The following is a 22,153-nucleotide window of genomic DNA, read 5'->3' on the forward strand; positions in this document are numbered from 1 at the left end:
CAGAGAAACAGTCAAAATGTAAAACCTATCGCTGGACCTGTCCAAATTAGAGATGTATCGATACCACTTTTGTCGCCGATACCGATACCGATCCGATACCAGCTAAAAACGCCGATACCGATACCGATACGCCGATACTACAAAAATGCCGATATTACCGATATTCCGATACCGATACTATGTAATTATTACTTAATTAGGTATGCTGTGTAGGGCAGACGGGTTAAAACAATGGTCTTTAAGCGTTGTTCATAATACACATTATTTCAGATCGAAAAAAAAGATATATATATCACATAATATGAAATTAATGTTTGGTATCCATATGCTGTAACTGATTAAGATACATTGTACAGTAACGCTAGTAATCTCGGTGTTCAATTAGAAAACTCATAAACCGGGATGTCCAATTTGAATTTAATGTTAATATCGCGAGCTTCGAATATCGTTATTCGTGTTTAAAAGAATATCGAATATCACCCACACATTCTAGCGCCGCCGTCCTACGTTCAAATTAAAAGCATTTTACAAATATTTAATTTAGTGGCTAATCGTAATCGTCGACGCAATAAGTCAAAGCCAACATGAAAGAATATCAATCAGCAACGACAAAAAGAAGGCCCACCGATAACCGTTGAGGATGTTTTTTTACTTCACTATTTTATAATATTTTACAATTGCTATCCTATATTTTGAGACAGTCTAGGGCTAGGCGGTCAAGTCAATATATCTATAAAGAAATCGTGTAGTTAAGCAGAATTAAAATTAATACCTGTGTAGTGGGATAGTTGTGTCGGAATTTAGTTTATCGATGTCGACGGACTAAATGACACTCGTACTTGACGACAAACAGTCAGAATTTATACCCGTGCCAAAAGTCCATGTGCCGTTAATAAGGAAGGACCCCAATTCCACTGTATGATTTAAAACTGGGCGCCTAGTTGCTTTTTGTTATGTGCTGTGTTGATATATTTCTTCATAAAAACTATGTAATATTAAAAATGTCAATATAAAAATTTGACAGCGAAAATAGCCATATTAGTTGAGCTAGTCAATGACATTAAACAACATGATGCGCAACTCCGGCATTTTTGTCCGAAGATCGTATTCGATAGCACGCTCCAATGCACATACTTGACGAGACGAAAACGAGCGGATGTGTGCTGCTTTCAAGGCGTAGCACGAATGGTGTTCGTGCCTGCTTTGACAGTTGTTGTCGATTTTAATGATATTTTTGAAAGTTGGGGTAAAAAGAAATCGGCAAAAGGTAAGGTGAATACTATTGTTGTATATCACACCCGGGCATCGCACTGTTAAGTACATGTGGGAAAGCCAGCCTTTGTCAAATACTACGAAGTTATGATTTCAGTACGGTACGTAGTTGCCCATTTGCCGAAATTACATATTTACTTACCCCTTATGGTTTCAAATAGTTCATGCACCTCCAGTTAGATTTTTTTAATCAGTGAGGATATATACTCATTGTTGATTGCTGCTCATTGTAACATACTATTACGCATTCACGTTTATTTGCGTATTGAATCAAAGTGTCAACAAGTTCACCTAACATTTCACTCATACCGGTCTATATTGTATAGTCTGATTTCTCAAGTATTTGGAGCCACGAATGCTTGTAATTTTCTGACTAAACCCTTTTATTAGTTGGTTTATATACCAAATTCAGTAAAATATTTTTTAAATAAAACATGAGATATTGGATTTATTAGCTTTTCCATTCTGAATCATATAGACTGCTTTATTTATTCTTAACGAAAATTAATAAATCTCCTCTCTCTCTTCAGATGTGAAAGTTGTGGACAAACCTGTCTAAGCATTGTGAGACTCTTGCAGCACAAGAGGCAATAGCAGAAATAGTAAGTATATCAATCAAGAAATTAAGCCGACAGAAAGCAAAAGTTTCAACTATTCGTCTAATCTCAATTTCCTATTATTTATTCACAGGACAACTATAGCAGACGGGAAGATATCAGAAGTTTGGCGACATATCAGTGACAGTGTGATTCCAAGAAATATATTGCAATTGAAAATAGAAAATTGCAATAGAAAAACAACCTATGGAGGCATGCAAAGACGTTTGACCCTCCGGTAGAGTTGTGTATGGCCCCCACATCCTGCAGGGCTTGAGGAAAATAACTAAAAATTCCAAAGCGTAAGATTGCATAAGCGGTCTTATTTGTAAAAAGGCACAAAACACGCCAGACATACTTAAAACAGCTTTGGAAATGAGGATTACGGGTACCTCACTGCACCTGTGTTATATTTGGTTCATCAACTTTTGGTAGTACTATAGAAGAAATTCCGGAAGGGGTATAATCATCATTCATGATAAAATACTATCATATATTTTTTGAACAACTTCAATCTAGACCAGGGATCTCAAACTCGCGGCCCCAGAGAACTTCCAGTGCGGCACTCGAACGCTTAACAATAATTGTAATAGTATTTTGGAAGTTTTTTTTTTATCTAAATGTAATAGATTTTTCAAACCTTCTAAAGTGAAATTGATTATTCACACAGAAAACAATTTACTGAAAGTAGTTTTGGAATATTAATTTTTTTTGTCCACATTTTGACCCAATTAAGAATACACATCAAGCTAGCAAAAGAATACTTGAATAAAACACTTGAGTAATTAAATTAAACGCAAAGTACATGAAGAAGGTGGCATTTTCGAAGAAAATGGGAGTTGTAACATTTCTGCTCTTCACAAAATTCTGAAGCACATTGTTTAATTTGTCATATTTCCATCAATACAATCAAAAAACACAATAAGCTCAGCAGTCAATATGACAAATTCGAAGACCAACTTCGAACAGAAAATTTCCATGTGTTTGTATATTAATATAATTATACAACGACTTAGTTACTAAAAATCAATATCAATAATAATTCAAGCAATCCTATGCCACGCAATGTAGTGCGAAATGTCTTGTCGAAAAAATCTGTCATTTGTTTTTTTACTGATCTATACATGAAATGATAAAAGTAACTTTTTTGCATTACTGGAATTAATTAAACATTCGTAAAGATCCAGATAAACCCATGATCATGTGGCCTCGTTAGTTAGAGTTGGTACTATAAAATCATTTCAGACTGGCCTTAGTATGCTGGTGACACAAAAAAAATGCCAAACGCCAGGACAAATGTAATTATTAAAACATTGAGTTTATACTGTAGTATTTTTGTTAATTTTAGGTTCATATATTTAGATTAAGTTATTTTTAGTGTATGTATTATTCTTTCCTTATTCAAAGCTTGTTCAAAATGATTTTGATGGTTGTACATAGAATTTTACGATTTTTTATAATAAATACTGTAACTTGCAAATGTTGCAATAATAGTGGAATGCAAATATTAATATGTAATTGCATTTGAAATTGAAGAAAATAATAAAACTTAATCCAACTGTTGCATCACAATATATGTCACAAACTAAAACTATCTTAAAAATATCTTTTAAGTATACATTATCAAAAACTGTTTGCGGCTCTTTTTACAATTTTCAAAATGCAATGCGGCTCTCGAAAACCCATGAGTTTGACACCACTGATCTATTCTAGACGATTCAAGTATTGCTTTGGGAAATTATATCACTTCAATTAAATTGAAATAATCTCGCTATATTAAATACAAAATCGTTGCTATCATAAAGGTAAACCAATTCAGCCACTCGAAATATATTGGCCTTCACAAAGCAATGGAGGCAAACTTGAGAGTTCATGAGCTATGAACATTTGTTCTTTTCTTTGTCTTGAACTTTCCATACTCCACAGCCACTATTAATTTTTTTTAATTTTAATTACCATGTGATGGTCATACATATCTTTAACTTGTATTTTCTGTCATGATGTATTATCTCAATGTGCCAAACTATTAATTAGTGTGCATATTTTGCTTCCAGATGACATAAATGTATTGTCATGTTTATTACCTCAGCTTGGAGTATTGACAAGAAAAAGGTGCCAGTAAATTAGGTAAAAAAATTTTCAACTTATTGTTATAATCAGAATTCACAATCAATAGGAATTATAAACAGCCAACAATCAGTGAGAATTATATGCGAAATCCCTCAGAATAAATTTGTCTAAAATCGGAGGAAGGCAAAAAATATAGGTAGTTTCCATCCACACAAGCATTTCAAGAAGACTTGCTCGAGCCAAACTAAATGAGCATCGTCAGGTGATCGGTAAGGCTGCAAGTTGAATTCAGCCCTGCAACCTTCTGCATAGAAGATAATATTAATTAGTGGGCTATGAGCTAAATTCCTAAATTTAAACAAACCTATCTACGATGCATTATGTACCCGCAATGTTACCTACGATTAACTGAATATGTAATATGTCTAATAAATTCACCTACAAAAGCAAGTTCGATAGGTGCAAACTTTGTGTTATGGAATTGTATCGCAGCACAGTTTTGTATGACACCCTCTTTAAATGAAATTTCAATGATTAAGCGCAAACATTAAAATTACTAACTTTGAACTTTGTCATTATCTGCAAAATGTTCCACACAAATCTTTCCGCTATCGCGTTTGTAATCTTCTCTGATAAAAAAAAAACGTCTATGATGTCCAGAATTGCATTTTACAGCTTGCCTGTTATTCCAGCTTTCCAAGTAAGCAAAACTTCTTAGATATAGAGATTATTTTGTTTCGTTACAGGCGCAAAAAGGCAGGTACTACACGTAAAAAAGACGCCGAGTAGCAAAAGCGAGCGGAAAACGGACGCGAAAGGCGACGAGAAATATGTGCATTGGAGCGTATCATGAAATACAATGTTTTGCCTGTAGTCTTATGGAGTGACGTCAGAGTTGCCTATCATGTTGTTTAATGTCATTGAGCTAGTTTAGCTGATAAATAGCTAAAAATACGTGAATCCTATTCTCTCGCAGGGGTGGAGACATGTATGGCTCATAGCTCACGATCTCTCCAGACAAAAATAAATTAAAAAGTAGTATTCCAACGTATCTTTTAAAACATTCTGGACCATATCAAAAAGGTAAATATATCGGTAATATCGGCCTTAATCTAACCGATACCGATACATGGCCGATACCGAAAAAATGGCCGATATTGCCGATACCGATACATCTCTAGTCCAAATATGTGTTTCCATAATTCATAAAGACTTTAGATAAATATCCACGAGAATACATTTTGTGCAAGTATGGCAGACCCGAAATCAAGCTACCGACTGAACTACCCCATTTTCTTTTGTATGGTTCACAAAACTGACAGAAGTATTGAGCATTACCCATTTTTAAAAACTCGTCACTTGCTACTAAGCCGACGACTCAATGAGGTACGATTGATCTAGCTATAATGAATACAAATACGCTGTCCTAAGCGTGTCCTACGCTACTGTAGATCATGTGCATTTGCAGGCGCTCCAGAAGTATGTGCACCAAGATGGCGCACAACCTGAACCATGACCTGGTACACATACTATGTTCAGGTGTGTGCCATCTTGGTGCATATACTTCTGGATGTCCGCATTTAAAAAAAAAATTGTGGTATCACTGGCTCGGTTTCGAGAATGAATTCAAGAAAACAAGGTGTTTTTAAAAGCACAATTTTTATTTTAATTATGCAAAAGCACAAGTGAAAATGCTGTACAAAGTTTAATAAAGTAACAGTTTGCTACTGCGAATATCGGGATTGATTTCATAGTTGATTTCATTTATTAGTCGGCTAAATTCTTGATTTTAAAATCATAAAACTCCTCCATCTTGAATGAAAAGGTTGACAAATATACCTTTCATCCCATATTCCACATGAATATTAAAGTTTACTGCAAATAACAAATGAATTGTGTACATTTACAATGTTGGAAATATCAAGCCTTGAAGACAATATGACCATTGACATTCAAGATGGAGCGAATACTTTTAATCTGACACTTGTGCGTCTATATGAAAATAAGATCTTGGCATATAACTAAAGAAGATAAGTACTTAAATCGACACTATTAACATCATAATTGGCATAATCACAAGAGCATTGAAAGGAAAGATCGTACCATATATAATGTCCTGTAAATATTCAGTACATTTCCTCAGCAACCTGATAAAATGGAAATTGTTGGAAACAAAAAATTCTACAACTGGGATATTTCAAAACAAGGAACACATTTTCAGTAACTTAAATAGCCACATTACAATTTAATACAAATTAATTTTTTCATTAAGTTGAACAAATGTAATAGAATTGACACTGATGAAACATAATTAGTGGCATGTCAGTAAAAGTTGGTGATAGCTACCATACAACATAGTAAATTATTATTTCAAGATCTTAGAATATTTTAATTTACTTTGGGCATTCAAAAGACGAATTAATAAAAATTATTTTACTCCTTCTGATGAAAACAATATCATAGTGACTTGTCCTTAGTAGTAAAATTTATCATAGTGTGAAAATATGTTGTGTTCAATGTAGTTTGAGTCTCATCAACAATGTTGCTATATAATTTGAAGTTGTAAAATATGAATAGAAGTACTGGCATATGTTGTTTCTCTTGCAATCCAACCACCATCATGACAGGCGAGTGCTATTAAACATTGCTACATAAGCAGTGTTTCGAAATACATGTACTGTATTCCAATACCCTATACAATTATAAAGATCTAAAAAATCTACCAATTGCTTGTGTACCACAAAAAAATGGGTGCTCCCGAAGTATGTGAACCAAGATGGCGGATACTGGAACTTAGTATGTGTACCAGGTTAGGGTAAGCCGTAATTTTATTCCAATTTTCCTTTTAGTTCTATTATGAGTTCCGTGACTGGCCAAGTGACTCCCGTAGTATTTGTACCTGAAATTATGACATAACCCTAACCTGGTACTCATACTACGTTCCGGTGTCCGCCATCTTGGTTCACATACTTCGGGAGTACCAAAAAATGAGTAAAAAGAAGAAATGCACACAATGAAATACAGCACAAATGATTAAATTGGGCACCATTAGATAAACTTGAAAAAAAAGACAGTAACAAGAGAAGACACATGATAGCATAGAACCTAATGGAATTTGTCTTTAAAGAAATGAAAATCTTTTCTCATTAAAATTTAATTCTTAATCAGAAACTTTATTGGTTAAGATATATATTATCCTATATAATCATCAACTAAAGGCATAAACCAGCAAGAACTGGAAACAATCAAGTATGGTGATCATGAAGGCAGAGTTTCAGAATTTGCATATTCCGTAACCAGAACCATATAATGAATGGGGAAGACAAATAACAAAAAAAAAAAGGCACCGTTTCAAGAATAAGTAAATTTGGCCCATGAATAAAGAAAATGTGAATGCATAATTATTGATCAACGTAGAACCATTTGTATTTAATTAGTACCTTTAACAGATCAGAAAGATGAGATGCTACTATACAGGTGTTTAATACTGTTGAATATAATGTGCTGCTGTAAATGGGACTCGAGATATAATAAGATTTTTAAACAGATAATGAATTCTAGTTACAAGGATTGACTTGAGCATGAAAGTGCACATTTTTGAAGTCACATTCTGTCCAATAATCGAGGAGTTGAGCAGCTTAACTCAAATTCAAATATTAATCTTAAATAAGCCACAATCATAACACCATAAACTAAGATATGTGAAACGGCAACAATTTTCCAAGATAACCCACTTCCCTCTATAAAATAATGACATTTTTTTTCAGCCACGGGCAGTTACAATTTGAATTATACCGAACTGTTTATGTCTCTAGAGTCCTTCCAACACCCATTTGTCACATAGAACATTGGTGCCATTTTTTACATACCGGTAGATCAAATTCAAGTATTCATTCAGAAAGTTGAAAACTGTGTGTAAAGTTTCAGGTTTGTGTTTATAATGAAATCGGTGGGAGTTGACAAAACGAAAAATAAAATTACACAAAAAGGAAACAAAAGACATTTTTTATAACTTCAAAATTAAACTGAATTGACAAATTTGCCCATTATTTAATTCTGGTCATCACATATATGAATATTTTTTTTACTTTTATCGAAGAAATTCTTCCATTCATTGGTACAAAACAACAGCAGCAACAGAAAGATAAAAAAGCAAACACTATGTGTCATTCAGGTAATAACCGTGATAAAAACGGCACACCATTATTGACACAGGGGCTTTGTCATTGAATATCATCTTATATATCTGGGCATGTTGTATGATAACAAACTGCAACATATTTATTTGATTTTCTTTAAATTCTGAGTGACACACAAAAGCTTAAAATACTGATAGTCATTAAAATATACAGGAATTACTAGAATTCAATCACACATTCATAAAAGCGATAAAGTAACAAATACAAATAAGAAAATGTATTGTCTCTCACATTTCATAATTACAGATATAGTGCAAATACAGCATTGATATAACAAGAAATATTCTGACATTCTCACTCAATTCTATCTTACAACAGGAAATCACAAAATACAAACTTGTGATGTTTTGGGAAATCAGGAGATAACATCCAGTAGTAATAAGCATTAGCAAAGGCTGAAGGGTTTTCCAATGGCAAGTGGAGAATGCAGGTACAAAAAGATGTGGTTGTTTCAGACAAAGGCCTCAGTGCCGCTACTACCCATGTTGTCTGTAGTCAATCCTTTTCGTTCTGCGTCATCCGTGCCATTCAAATTGCTGTAGTTGTACGAGCGTCCAGCAGTTCTACGAAACAGAGCATAACAATGCCTGTTGGTTTCACAAAATGCACAAAATTTTTGCAAAATAAATTAATTTCCATGCAGCATAGCTACTATTTGGAAAGAAGTGAGCATCAAACAAAGACAAATTTAAGCACATGCAAAGCTAAAAGAAATTTTTAATTCGAAGAAATTTCTTGCCAAAAAAAAAAAACTACCGTAGTTCAAAATTGACAAACGGTTTAAAATCTAAAATAAATTGGTTTTATATATGCAAGAAAAATAATAAATTTCCTATTGCACAAAGATATCTCAAAAAACCTTTTCATCTCAATAACGTAAACAAATTCCTCATTATTACAATTACACGAGTAAAAAAGCAAGGAAATGATTAGAGACAGCCAATGACTTGTTAACTGTCACATCAACCATTGAAATTAGCCGATGTAAAGTAGCAATTAACCAATAAGATAAAGACCTAAACAAAAAGAAAATGATGGTGCAAACCCAAAATTTCAGTGAATGCAGTGAGCAAGTAATAAGTGTATAGAATAATTAGTGCATATAAAATGAACTTTGAAACTTATCAAACATTAAAACATTTTTTGTGAAAATCAATGATCAAAACAAGGCTACATGACATGGAATTACTGAAACTCATTGTCTAGCTACAAGTAAGCACATGCGCAAACCAAAATTGTAATTTCTTACCTTGCACGTCGTCCATATCTTTTCCATAAAAAGAAAAGCACAATTGTCAAAAGAATTCCAACAGCAATCCCACCAAACAACAGTCCTGAATAATTCGAAGTTTCTACTGGAACAGTTTTTTCTATAACATCTAAATTATAAGAAATTTTAAGTCTCGTATTCTCAATAAAAAATGTTTTTATCCCTCAACAGTCACCAGATTATATTGTATGAAAAAAACGACCATATATTGACAGGATGGCAATAAACAGATAGACCAAAAAGTAAGAGTAAACTCATATTAGTCCTCACGAGTTTAAGTACATCACAATAAACGATATCAGCAGACATGTTTATTGAGCCCGAATCTTTCTGGTTCAGCACTGACTATCCAATTTATTACACCCTTGATGATGTGGGGGGGGGGGGGGGGGTAGGGGGGTGGAATTTAAACTCAAGATGTGTAATCTCTGATGCCAACCCGCCTACATTTAGCCCACCTGTAGTTTGGGTATAAACATATGTCATTATCTTATGCACAAGTTCACACTTGACTAGTAACAAATGATCATGTGTATGCACACCGTCAAATCACAAAGCCTCTTAATTTACCTGATGTTTCAACCGGTGTTAATATTAACCACAAACGATTGATTTCTATCCAACATGTTGAAGTATTATTCACAAAAACTAGCATATGAAAGCTTTCTTGATTATCTGTTTAGAATGCTCAGTCAACTAACTACGATACTTTCTTGGTTTCCACCAGAAATTTTGAATTTGATATAAAAATTCTGAAATTCTGACTAGAGAATTAGATCCAAGGGTTCAGAAATGCGACTCTGGCCCAGATTCCAATACCAATAGAGCACCATGCCAAACTTGACACTACAGCCCTGCTAAATATTGTATTGTACATGAGCAATGTTTTTAAAACCAATTCTACCATAACAAGATAGTTCTGTAAATGAAATAGTGTTAAGTATAGTTGGTAGTAGTAAGTGGTAAGTAAGACTAGTTTAAGTCTATGTCTATAAGAACCAATGATAACTGACCTGTGACCTGAGCTTCAAGAGGTTGTTTGATGTCAACAAGAAATCTGTCAGCCAGCTCTGGAGGATATGAACATCTGAGTGAATCAAATTGGAAGAATTAGCATTTTGATCAAAACTATAGCAGCAAGCTTGTCAGTTGAGCAAAACAATAATGATTGTCTCCAATATTGAATGAACTGAAAACTCATTAACATAGTATTAGGTGTGTATGCAAAACCACAGCATTTCAGTATTGTTTAAATATGAATATCGACTATCTGTTATTGATGGGTCGAGATTCGGATTTGAGTCGAATCCAAGCATTTTTTGAACTCTGTTTCAATTTCTAGTCACTTTTATCGAATCCATAATCAATTCGGCTTTTACTAATTTATGTTTGTGCTTTTATCTCCGTAAATCTAATAAACTTCTAATAAAAACGACGGCAGATATCCAGATAAAATAGCGCATATTTAAAACTATTGATCACTTATGACAGTAATGTCTCCGCCCTTACTATCGAGTTTAACGAACTTTTACATGAATTGTATTGACTGTATCTACTGTATTGACGAGTGGAATCTCTCTACAATTTGCGCATGCGACATAGTAAGTTTATGGCTGAAACTATCTGCAATTATAAGGATGCATTGTAGTCAAAATTGTGATCTTTTTTCATATCGACATGTGGGAATTTCTGAACAGCCGCCCAGAATTAACCAAAGGCGGACTGAAATCCAGTCTACAACCAAGGTGAACCGAACGTTCACATTGTGGCCGTTAAAAAAATATATTCTTAAAATGGTTCAAAAGCTTTCTACGGAACCAATAGGCAAAAAATACGAAATAAGGCGTATGTTGGTGTGCGCACGTTGCTGTAGGAGAGTCAGAAACATGTTTTTCTGCTTTTTCCATTCTGACGTCGCGGGCTCGGAAAATTCGATTCGAGTCCTTGACCTATTACTCAGATTCGTCGAATCTCTGTAATGCCGGACTCGTCCCATCCCCACTATCCGTTATACTCATAGTCCAGATATTATCAGACTAAGAGCTTACATAGTAATAAACCTACTTTATACCATCCGCAAAAAGATCAGGAAAATGTTTCCGGACTTTTTTATCCTTAACATAATTCCTCATTTCCTCCATGTTGTCATCACAATTAAAGGCATTATCTTCCAAAAATATTTTCTTAATTGTGGGATTTTCCTGTAATAAAGAAAAATAATAAGCAATATTTGGTTTCTCTTATATGCACAAATGTTTCATTTCATAATATTATATACCACATATTAAATTGCTTTCTATGTGGTTACCATTTTATTGGTAAATTAAAAAAAAAATTCATTGAAATGGTGAAAGTATGTATGTATGTATATAAAGTTACAAAGATTAAAATATTAGCTAACTTTTGTAATATCAGTATAAAAGCATTACCCGTTCCGTCAGGGTCTTGACTGTGTTGGGGTACATCACACCAATCTGATTTGACTCTAGATGAATAAATCTGAAAAATATTGAAAAGATTGCTTACTCACTGTGAAGATTCTAACGCAAAGAGCAATTCTTTGCCTTACAGTTAAACCTATCTTCCAATTATAAATGCAATTCATTAACAAAAGATGGCTTGGCAACACAATACCAAAAACATCTGTTTTTACAAATTCATTGAACCTTCTAAAACCCACATGATATATGAAAAGAAAAAGATGAGATTTCTTTTTGCCGCAGAACCTCCAGGCCAGAAGTGAGAAATAATTGGTGTTTACTCACTTGATTCCCTTGAGTGGAGCAAATGCATCATCACTTATTGTTTTAATTGTATTGTGTCGAATATAGAGCCATTGCAAATCTGCCAAAACCTGTAAGTGAAAAAGATGAAACAAACTGAACATAGCAAAAAAAATGAAAAGGAATTTATAACATCCAGCAATGTTATCATCCCTGCCAAGCCCATGTTAACAGAATCATTTGCTACATTACTAATCAGCGAAGGATAGATGAACTAGCAGTTGATATGGTAGATTCTCCATTTCACTACATTATCATTTGGAGACTCGTGGAAAGATATTTTTAATTCTCAATCTCTTCTCTAAACTCCTAATTGCCTATTTACAAAATAAAATAAAGTTGATAGAACACAAGGCTTAGTATATAGCGCTGTGGTTTTCAAACGATTCCTGTGGCACCCAAAGGGCATATGCATAATGTTTAAATATAATCGAATACCTATCAGGTTTGCCACTATTACTCGCTCACTTTAAAGATAATTTTTTGCCAGTGTTAGGTACACTATTATACAGGGTGATCAGACCAATTGTTTATTAAAATATCCACAATATAAGTTTAGGAGAGAAAAAAAATATTTTGCAAAAAATAGCATTAAAAAGATAAATAATAAAATTCATTGTTATTTTTCGGTATATCTTCCCTTTGCCTTGATTACAGGCCCCGATCTGATTGGAACTTGACTGCACAAGGCACGAATGGTTTCTTCTGAAATTTTGTCCCATCAATCTATGCTTTGGAGCAGTTGTTCTCAATATTTATAGTTTATACAATTCATACAATAGAAGAAAATTAAACTATTGCACATGTTTTCCTTGAGTCTCTAGGATGTTTCTTTGGGGTTCGGCTCCACCAAGAAGGTTGAAAATTATAAATGGGCCAAAATTAGAAGAGTCATTAGGTTTCTCGCCAACCCCATATCCACGAAAAAACAATTCCTGTAAAAGCATTTCATCAATTAATTTTACCTTAAACATTTCGTCATCAATTCTCAGAAGTTTATTTTTATCCAGAACGAGAACCTTTAGGTTCACCAAAGGTGCAAATGTCTTTGGTTCGATAGAAGTCAGTCTGTTTTCTTGTAATGTTAATGTTGTTAAAGCTGCCAATCCTTTAAAAGCCTAAAAATATAACATTTCACATTATTTCAGGGCAAGTCATAAATAATGGCAGATAATTTCATTGTTCCACATCTTCGCTTCGTATGTGTATAAGTATACTTTACTACTGTTGGAATATTTGGAAAAAACTGGAACCTTTTTGTTCGATAAACCCCCAGTTTATTACACCCTTGTGTATAATAAACTTTAGGTCTTGTTAAGATATCTATACTGCATCATCATTTATCAATAAAACACGCCTGATAAGCTTGGAAAAATTTAAAAATATTCCAGAAGTCAACAAGCATGTTTTCTCAAATGTTTTTTTTTATTTCCGCAAAACAGATTTTATATAAAATGTCAGCAATGAAGTATCAGACAAAAACTTATCAGTGGCATAATTTTGCCCAAGTGTGTTCACATAACCATACCAATAAAAGTTTAGAGATCTTACATCAGGATGAATATGTGATATCTGGTTGTTGTCCATTCTTAATTCTTCCAAGTTTACGAATTTTGCAAAGGCATTAGCACCAAGGCTGGTTAGACCATTAGTAGCAAAACTAATTGTAATTGCATCAGCAGGCATATCAGCAGGAATTTCTAGAAAAATAGATACATCATCATGAGTTCAAGCTTTCAAAGTTATGATTACAAAATCTATAGTTTAAGGGCACTCCAGCAGTATGTGTACCAATATGGAGGTAACTAATTTTGCTCGCCTATTTTACATCAAGTTGTGTAAAGGGACTGAAACCTATGGGCAAGGGGCTAACACAGACAGTCCCCGAACTCGTAATGGAACTAAAATAAGGAAAATCGGTATAAAATTATGCACTAAACCTAACCTGGTACACACACCATGGGAGCACCAGTTTAAGACCATCTCTCTCAATATAAACACTTAGGTATTCCATTCATTTTGCATTCAAAGTTTCATAAAATATCATAAATATATACGACTGAATTTTTTAATAACAATGACATTTATAGTTTCTGACAGTTTTTTTTCTCAATAGATTATTTTAAGTAGTATCAAAAAGTTATCATTGAACCACTGTTTACCATGATTTAGAGACTATTGCGATGTAGAGATGGCTAGTTAGTAATGGCTTTTTTGTTCAGTTAATCAGTCAGCTCAGTTGGGCAAGATATTCTCACATTCATCTTGAAATAGTATAGGATTTCAAACAATCTCTTGCCATACTCCTAAAATATATACTCATGAAATTTTAATTTACCTTGTCGACTTCTTATAGTGGCCTCCTCAAATAAAGAATAATCAATTGTGTGAGCCTTCTTTATAACATCTAACACGTTAAAAATATTACTTATGTCGCCGGTGCCAAGTATAGTTTTCTTACCAGTCATCTTAACCGCGTTGCCATCACCAGCACAATCTATATGTCTCGATATACACTGACAACCATGGGGACATTCTTTACTGACTCTTGCTGTCTCATGATCATCGGGTTGTATTGTAGGTTTCTAAGAAAGGAATAAACATTGTATTCAAGTTTGAAGATATTGGTCAATATTTTCTTGCCCACTGGGCCACCACTTCACACAAGGTCTATAAAATATACAATATCAAACCAGGAATAGACAAAATAATTGAATGTTTGATGTTATATTCAATATTTGAAATAAATTTTAAAATAGTAAGTTCGATTTTAGCTTAAATTAAACAACTTAAATTTAGAAACGTCATTAGAAATGGATAGATAAAGTCCAAAAAACTAAAAATATTTTTGACCATATATGTTCTGAGTTTAATGAATATATTTCAACTGATTTTGAATTATTTTCATTTAACTACTTCCTTAGGAATATTAGAAGCTGAGTAAACTCAACTGTAAAGATTGGTCCTTTGGTTGTTGGTCCAGGTGGTCCAGGTTTTCTTTTTAACACATCTATCCTTGTATTAGCTACGAAGGTCCCTACAAAGATTTAAAATAGGTACGGATGAAGTTGGAAATAGAATTTGTTTCAAGCATAATTATAGAACAGCAATAGGCGGAAGGAATGACTTTTCAGGGCAATGCCCTTTTCAATTGAACTGGACAAAAATAACTCATTGTAATGGAAATACAAATAGGAGATTTGCTGCATAAAGGCCATATTATTTCTATTCAACAAAAATTAAATATTTGGTGACTTGTCTAAAATATTTTTATAAACTTGTTACCATTGTGAAACTCCTATTTATCCATAGATATTGAGGGCAAAGCTCAAACCATAATTTCAAGATCATGAACAAAACATACCTTTCAAGTTGGATGCTGTGCAAGAGTAGTCACCGGTATCACTTGAATTCAAGTGAGATATGAGTAGTGAACCATTTTGATGTACTGTGATTCCATCGAAATTACCAGCTGTATTAAGTCTGTAAACATCTTTATTAGGTGCTGTCCAAGAAATGGTAGGTACCGGAAACTCTGTCAAATAAAGACAAGTGATTGATTGATTCAAACTACTTTACATGAGCCTTTACTTAGGAACATTGATATGAAAAGAATTGATGTATTACTAATGTCATAAAAATACATCTAAATTCTCAAGCATCTGAAAATAGTACTTTATTGAATAAAAACAATTTAGACCTCATTTCAAAAATGTGATTTTTAGACTACAAGAAGTAAATTACAAATTTATCAAGAGTGCAACATGCAAATATGTAGTCACAAATATATGGCAACAAGGTTGGCACTGGGGCACCAAAATCAATTGAGCAGAGAAATTTTTGGGAGCACAGATAGTTAGATCAAATTTGAAAAAAAATATAAACCTTCAGTATTCAACTACAAAATTTTAAATGTGACTGTGCCAATTATTATAAAGAAAAGTGTATGTTGTCCGAAAAACAACATAAACAACAGCAATATAGTAAAACAATACAAAAGTCTACAAAAATTCACATGAAAAACAGCCTATGACAATTTATTAATTACACTTTTATTTGCCAACTATTTTCCCATCTTTGGCAAGACTATGAAATAGTGCTTACCATAATTTTACCAAACTCAAGTTAAACTTCGTTGAATTAATCAAACTTACTGTTAGGATCGACAACACAGCGAAGTAAAACATCTCGGCCTTCTTCAATTTTTGCTGGTGATGATATACCAGTGATTACAGGCATATCACAAGTCTTATTTAATTCCGCATGATCCAGGCTTACAAGCTGTTTCATGTTATAAGGACTTGGTCTGAAAAACATAAAACCATATCAGCCTTTATGGAAATCCATTTTTGTATTCATCATTACAACAAAGACAAATTAGTCAAGTCATATATAAACAAGCAGATTGATGGAAAATTGGTAATAAGATCTGGAAATTGAGGAATCTGAATATTTTTAAAGACTATTATTAATTTACTATTACAATTATATCCCTGTATATTGTTATTATACTTCATTTCCACAAAATAGGTGTTTGAAGAATGATGAATAAATGCTGTGTATAAAAAAAACTAGAAGAGGATTCACACAATTCAGATCAGTGGTAATAACAATAAAAACCATACAACAAAGTAGTTCCATTATTATTCCTGTAAAGCATTTTCTAACTTTGTCACACATCCCACTGCCCTCAAACTTGAATACACGGATCATGATTGGTCTCAATAAAAAAACATAATTAGATATTTTGGGGACGCGTTAAAATTTCAAAAACCATTGCTTTTTTCACCCTACATCACCCTATGACCAATATATCATCATTGTTGTGAGGATAACACGAACATAAAAATGTTAAAAATAAAATATAAATGAAAATAAAAATGTTAGTTACAATTGGCAAGTGATCGGGTGTTCAGTGGTGAGATCGATAAACCATTTTGCCTTCTTTTGTTTTTGCAACCAATCATGTGAAACATTCATTGCGCAATCGCAGGACCAGGGATTATTGTCAAATCGAAGTTCCTGAAAAAACAATCATACTTTTGTACTTTGAACAGTTATGATATTCACAGTTCCAGTCAATTTTTTACAACAGATATTATTGCAATATCTGCAACTTTTGGTTCACAATGCCCAAAATACATTACCCCATAAGAAAATTGAGTCAAACCATATGACACATTACTGCCGTACTTAAGCTATCAAAGCATTCTGCTGTGTGAGCAAACATATAGGAGATATGATGTCATTTCTATCATTTTAGTTTATACACCATAATACACGCAAAAATGATAAGCATATTAATGAGCCTTTATAGCACAGATGCTGAAATTTCTTTCTATACTAGCTATTATGACTAAATGAAATAATTTGCATAGCTCAAAAAGTATCATTTTTTCTATGATATTCCACATTTACATTATTGTTATTAGGTACGGTATCTTCCAATATCAACCTAATCAATGCATCAGATTTCACCACTTGTAAATAGAAATCAGAAGCGAATAGAGAAAACTGACAAAAAGAAACCAGTTTTTAAATGTTGTAAACAAAACGAGAATTGTATACAGCATTATACAACATCACAGTGTGAAAATTAAAGTCTTGAACTGGCGCATGAAATTTTGTCTCAAACCAACCCATAAAAATCCTACAATGATATTAGTGCCCAGTGAATAATATTTGAATAAACTATAAAGACAATGACAAATATCATGAGATAATATTGTGTTGCTTACACTTATGGTATTTAGATAAGAATGACTAATACCAAAAACTTTTTTCCTATTCCATGACACCATATTTAAATTGTCGACCAAAATAATGAATAATATTGCCAATGAAAAATAGCCTCTGGAAATTGCCATTGTATTTTTTGCCTTTTCAAAAGAATAGAGGATACAGTCATGTTTTCAGATTTGCCTTAGGCTAGAAATATTACGGAATCAATAGACAGTTTCAAGTTCTAAGCTCCGTCATACAAATTCAAGCAGTAATATTTGTCATTCGATGTGGAGAAAAGCAAACAAGTGTTTGGAAATATGTAAATAAGATAGGAAATGCTTCAAAATGACTTGGATAGGACAATATCATAACTTTCAATAAAAATAGCCTATTTCACATTAGCAAATATCTCTGCTAGTCAATTAGTTTTTACCTTTATTTCCTTTACATTCTTTCCATATTAATTAATACCCACAGGAATCAAAATTGAATTGAGAATATCAAAAAAATTAACAAATGATTAAAAGAAATCTAGAATTCAAAATATAAATAAAACAATACGATAGAATGGAATTTAATTGTTGTAAGTTATAGCCTATATATTTGTTTGATGTGGCATCAAATATATTATTCATTTATCAAATGAATCTAAGTTATTTTGGTGTCTTACATATGGTTTGTGACTGTGCTCAGGCATCTACTGGTAATTGCCAAACACTACGCATGCAAAAACATAACACGACGTCTTTTTTAAATTTTTTTGCGAATTATTTAAACTTTGATTTGGAAAAAATTCAAATTCATAACCCTTTTGCTAAGGTTTTGTAAGATACTGGTTCAAGTGTAACTTTGGTTCTAATTTCTAAGTGGCATAAATTAAAGATGGGGGGTTGACTTCAATTGTAAACTTTCAATTCAAAACTATTGTTTCTTTTATTAATAGATAATCTTTTTTTCGAAATTTCTTCTATTCATATAGAAGATATAAATGAAATTTATTCTAAACTGGGTATATACAAAAGAACAGAAACGTAATTTCCACACAATTATGTCATTGGGCAACAATTAGGTCATAACTCAATAACCTATCAATGAAAGAAATTCGTTTCTGATATAACAGCATAAACTCAAAATGATCTGTTAATTGAAAAATCAATAAATATTTTCAATTCATCACTACTACAAACCACAGCCATATAATTTTAATTGTAACCCCGCGTAAATATGGAGTTTATATTAAAAATCCATTCACAACGGACTAGAGGCCGGCGTGCTATTGCGCAAAAATACTTCCAAGTTCCAACATTCAGCCAATGAAAAAAATGAACCAACCGTGAAAGCATTTGCTTGTAATTTTTCAACCCATTTATGATTAAACGTGTGTAGTTTATTCCCATCCAGTCGAAGATTCCTTAAATTTTTCAGCTGAAGGAACGCATGTGGATGAATAAATGTGATTATATTGTTTTGTAGATGGAGTTCAGAAAGTTGCTCGAGATCGTAGAAAAGAAAGTGTTGAATAAATTCCATCTTGTTGCCATCAAGATGCAAAACCTGTTCCCAAAAAAAAGAAGAAGTAGATACTTCAATCAGGTATCATTTGATATGCAAGCAAATTCTACTTTTAGGCAAAAATTAAAATATGAGCAAATACAAAATCTATCACTATACCTCTAACTTCAATGGATTCCACTCAAAAATATCATCAGCAATAGTTGATATTGAGTTATTGGTCAAAATCAATGTCTTCAGATTGTCAAGATTATCGAATGCATCATATGATAACTTTGTTATCATGTTGTTGGTAAGAACCAATGTTGCTAGATTGGACTCTTCTGGCAACTGAAACAACGAAAGTGATCATCATAAATTGAAGAACTCAAAAAAATGAGTTAAAACAAAGTGTATAAAATCTCAAAATATACCCGCAAAAACATTAAAACCTCATGAATAAAAAAAATAAAAAATGACAACATACCTGACCAATTTCTTTTATTTTATTATCATTGAGATAAATTGCTTGTGTATCATTCCTGATACCACCAGGAAACTTGACTAACTCCTGACCTCGACAATCCATAATAAAGTTCGAACAAGTGCACCTGAAAGATAACAAACAAAATTAGCTATATAGGCTTTACTAATTTACTGCTTAGAAAAACAAAAGTGATCCTCAATTTATGCTTACTTTTTCAAGTCTCCACATCGTGTATCTGCAGCTTGAGCTATGATAATATATTGAAAAAAAAGTAAAAAACTCGTACATTTGAATAACATATTGCTCTTATGAATCTGAAATGAATAATTATAATTTTAAGTTGGCAATACATCAACATTCCTTTAATTTTTTCATACAGTAATGCAATATTGACATGTCTATATTAAAACGGTAAAAGCGCTGTCTAATCTAATGGTGAGATATAATGAATTTAACTATGAAAGAAACTTTGGTTCAATTTATCATCTTTCTCATGAAGTATATATGCAGATGTGATGCCAGGATACAGTATTACACTATATACCAATTGTTTGTCGAATTGGAATTGATAAGTACAGTAATCTGCATGGTGGTAAACATTAGCTTGTTACTGTGTTGAGTGGCTTTAAATGCCATTTGTCAGTTTTTAGTTATATTTTCAAATTAAAATATTGATTAACTAACTCAATTTGACAAAATCTCCAACAGTTGTACAGTACTATCTCATTACAGCATTATCTAAAAACTAAAATGAAAATACTTGGCAGACTGATAAATAACTTTGTTATTGGACACCAAGTTGACTCATGAATCTTTTGCTGAAAGTATTGTAGACATTGTAGCTTTCTTAATGCTGCTTGGACCAAATCGCTTTTTACGGAGCCAATCTCTGAATATATTCCAAATTTTCAGTCCTAAAGATAATTCAAGTTTCTAGAAGGCTTTGTATATATACTTTATAAAATTTCTTACAGATCCTATGTGGCCGTATACAGGTATACTTAATATATGACCAGAACATGGTAATTTTAAGTTTTGTGTATGGACCTTTGGTCAAAATAGTTGAGTAGCCTGGGATTACGGCACACCCCCCACGCACGAATTTTGTATAAATTCTCACCTTCCAGCCTTCCGTTAGGGGTCTCCCTAAAACCAGGCACTTGCGAATTCAGGCACTTTTTCAGGCACCATTTCAGGCACTTTGATATTTTTTTATTTTTACCGTACGTCATTGGGGTTTCCAATTTACCTGACAATGTAATTAGACTTCAAATAATTTTTTGCATCTCTATATTGCAATAAAACAATATTATTTCCAATTTATTAGGGTATAAATAATTTTTCAATAGTAAAATGTGGCAACATTGATAACAAAATATAGAAATCAGGCACTTGTGAAATTTCAGGCACATGGTCAAAACCTATTTTACAATGTATCTGATTACTCTAAAGCAGAAAATTAAATATATACACTTCGTATGGTTGAATTTACAACATTTTGGTAAAATACAATACTGTTTGTGACTGATGGAGACGTGCCATATTTCGCAAGTGCCTGATTTTTCATTTTTCTCGGTGACAGTTGCCATATTTTTTCTCAATTACTTTCTTAAATTATTTGCGTCAGCACGTACTATTCTTTGCTTTCTAACGCAAATTCATTGTTCCACAACAATTTGAGCGTTTTTAATATTGCAATGAGCAATACCATTTGACAACATATGGTCAACCATCGTACTTTCTGAGTTTATTTAAAATTGAATATGAATGATAAAATCTGGCAACATCAAGCACAAAATACTAAAACCAGGCACTTGTGAAATTTCAGGCACTTTGTTAAAACCTATTTCTCAATGTTTTTACTTACTTTGAAGCAGAAAACTAAAATATACACTCTTTTGTATGATTGAAATGACGTCTTTTTGGTAAAAAACAAAAACGATTGGGACTGATGATGGGGGGTCAAATTTCGCAAGTGCCTGATTTTTCATTTTTTTCGATAACAGTTGCCATATATTTTCGCAACAATTTCTCTAAATTATTTGAGTCAGCACTTACTATTCTTTCTTTCTAACGCAAATTCATTGTTCCACAACAATTTGAGCGTTTTTAATATTGCAATGAACAATACCATTTGACAACATATGGTCAACCATCGTACTTTTTGGATTTATTTGAAATTGAATATGAATGATAAAATCTGGCAACCTCAAGCACAAAATACTAAAACCAGGCACTTGTGAAATTTCAGGCACTTTGTA

The 22,153-nt window shown here is 32.7% G+C and overlaps 1 protein-coding gene and 1 long non-coding RNA gene across 3 annotated transcripts; one reads left to right on the forward strand and one right to left on the reverse strand.

Annotated features, from left to right (window-relative positions):
* Positions 1 to 1,060: 1,060 nt before the first annotated feature.
* On the forward strand, positions 1,061 to 3,309 carry LOC144422238 (uncharacterized). Its single transcript, XR_013475230.1, has 3 exons — positions 1,061 to 1,267; positions 1,803 to 1,874; positions 1,963 to 3,309. It is a non-coding gene; the product is annotated as an uncharacterized LOC144422238 (long non-coding RNA).
* Positions 3,310 to 5,578: 2,269 nt separating this feature from the next.
* On the reverse strand, positions 5,579 to 20,205 carry LOC120325730 (uncharacterized). 2 transcript variants are annotated; one of them, XM_039391856.2, is made up of 17 exons: positions 20,103 to 20,205; positions 19,893 to 20,016; positions 19,586 to 19,756; positions 19,247 to 19,468; positions 17,082 to 17,212; positions 16,345 to 16,496; positions 15,555 to 15,725; positions 15,142 to 15,227; positions 14,652 to 14,775; positions 13,742 to 13,890; positions 13,156 to 13,308; positions 12,173 to 12,261; positions 11,837 to 11,906; positions 11,472 to 11,608; positions 10,421 to 10,494; positions 9,387 to 9,516; positions 5,579 to 8,700 (listed from the first exon to the last, which is right to left on the reverse strand). In XM_039391856.2, exons 1-17 carry the CDS (start codon positions 20,189 to 20,191, stop codon positions 8,589 to 8,591), a joined length of 2,184 nt encoding a protein of 727 aa, XP_039247790.2. In that variant the 5' UTR covers positions 20,192 to 20,205; the 3' UTR covers positions 5,579 to 8,588. The 2 variants fall into 2 exon arrangements, with proteins under 2 accessions (XP_039247790.2, XP_039247789.2); XM_039391855.2 differs by having other exon boundaries at positions 5,579 to 8,724.
* Between the last annotated feature and the right edge of the window lie 1,948 nt (positions 20,206 to 22,153).

Source organism: Styela clava, chromosome 4 (genome assembly GCF_964204865.1).
Source record: "Styela clava chromosome 4, kaStyClav1.hap1.2, whole genome shotgun sequence".
In the NCBI taxonomy this organism is placed as follows: Eukaryota; Metazoa; Chordata; class Ascidiacea; order Stolidobranchia; family Styelidae; genus Styela; species Styela clava.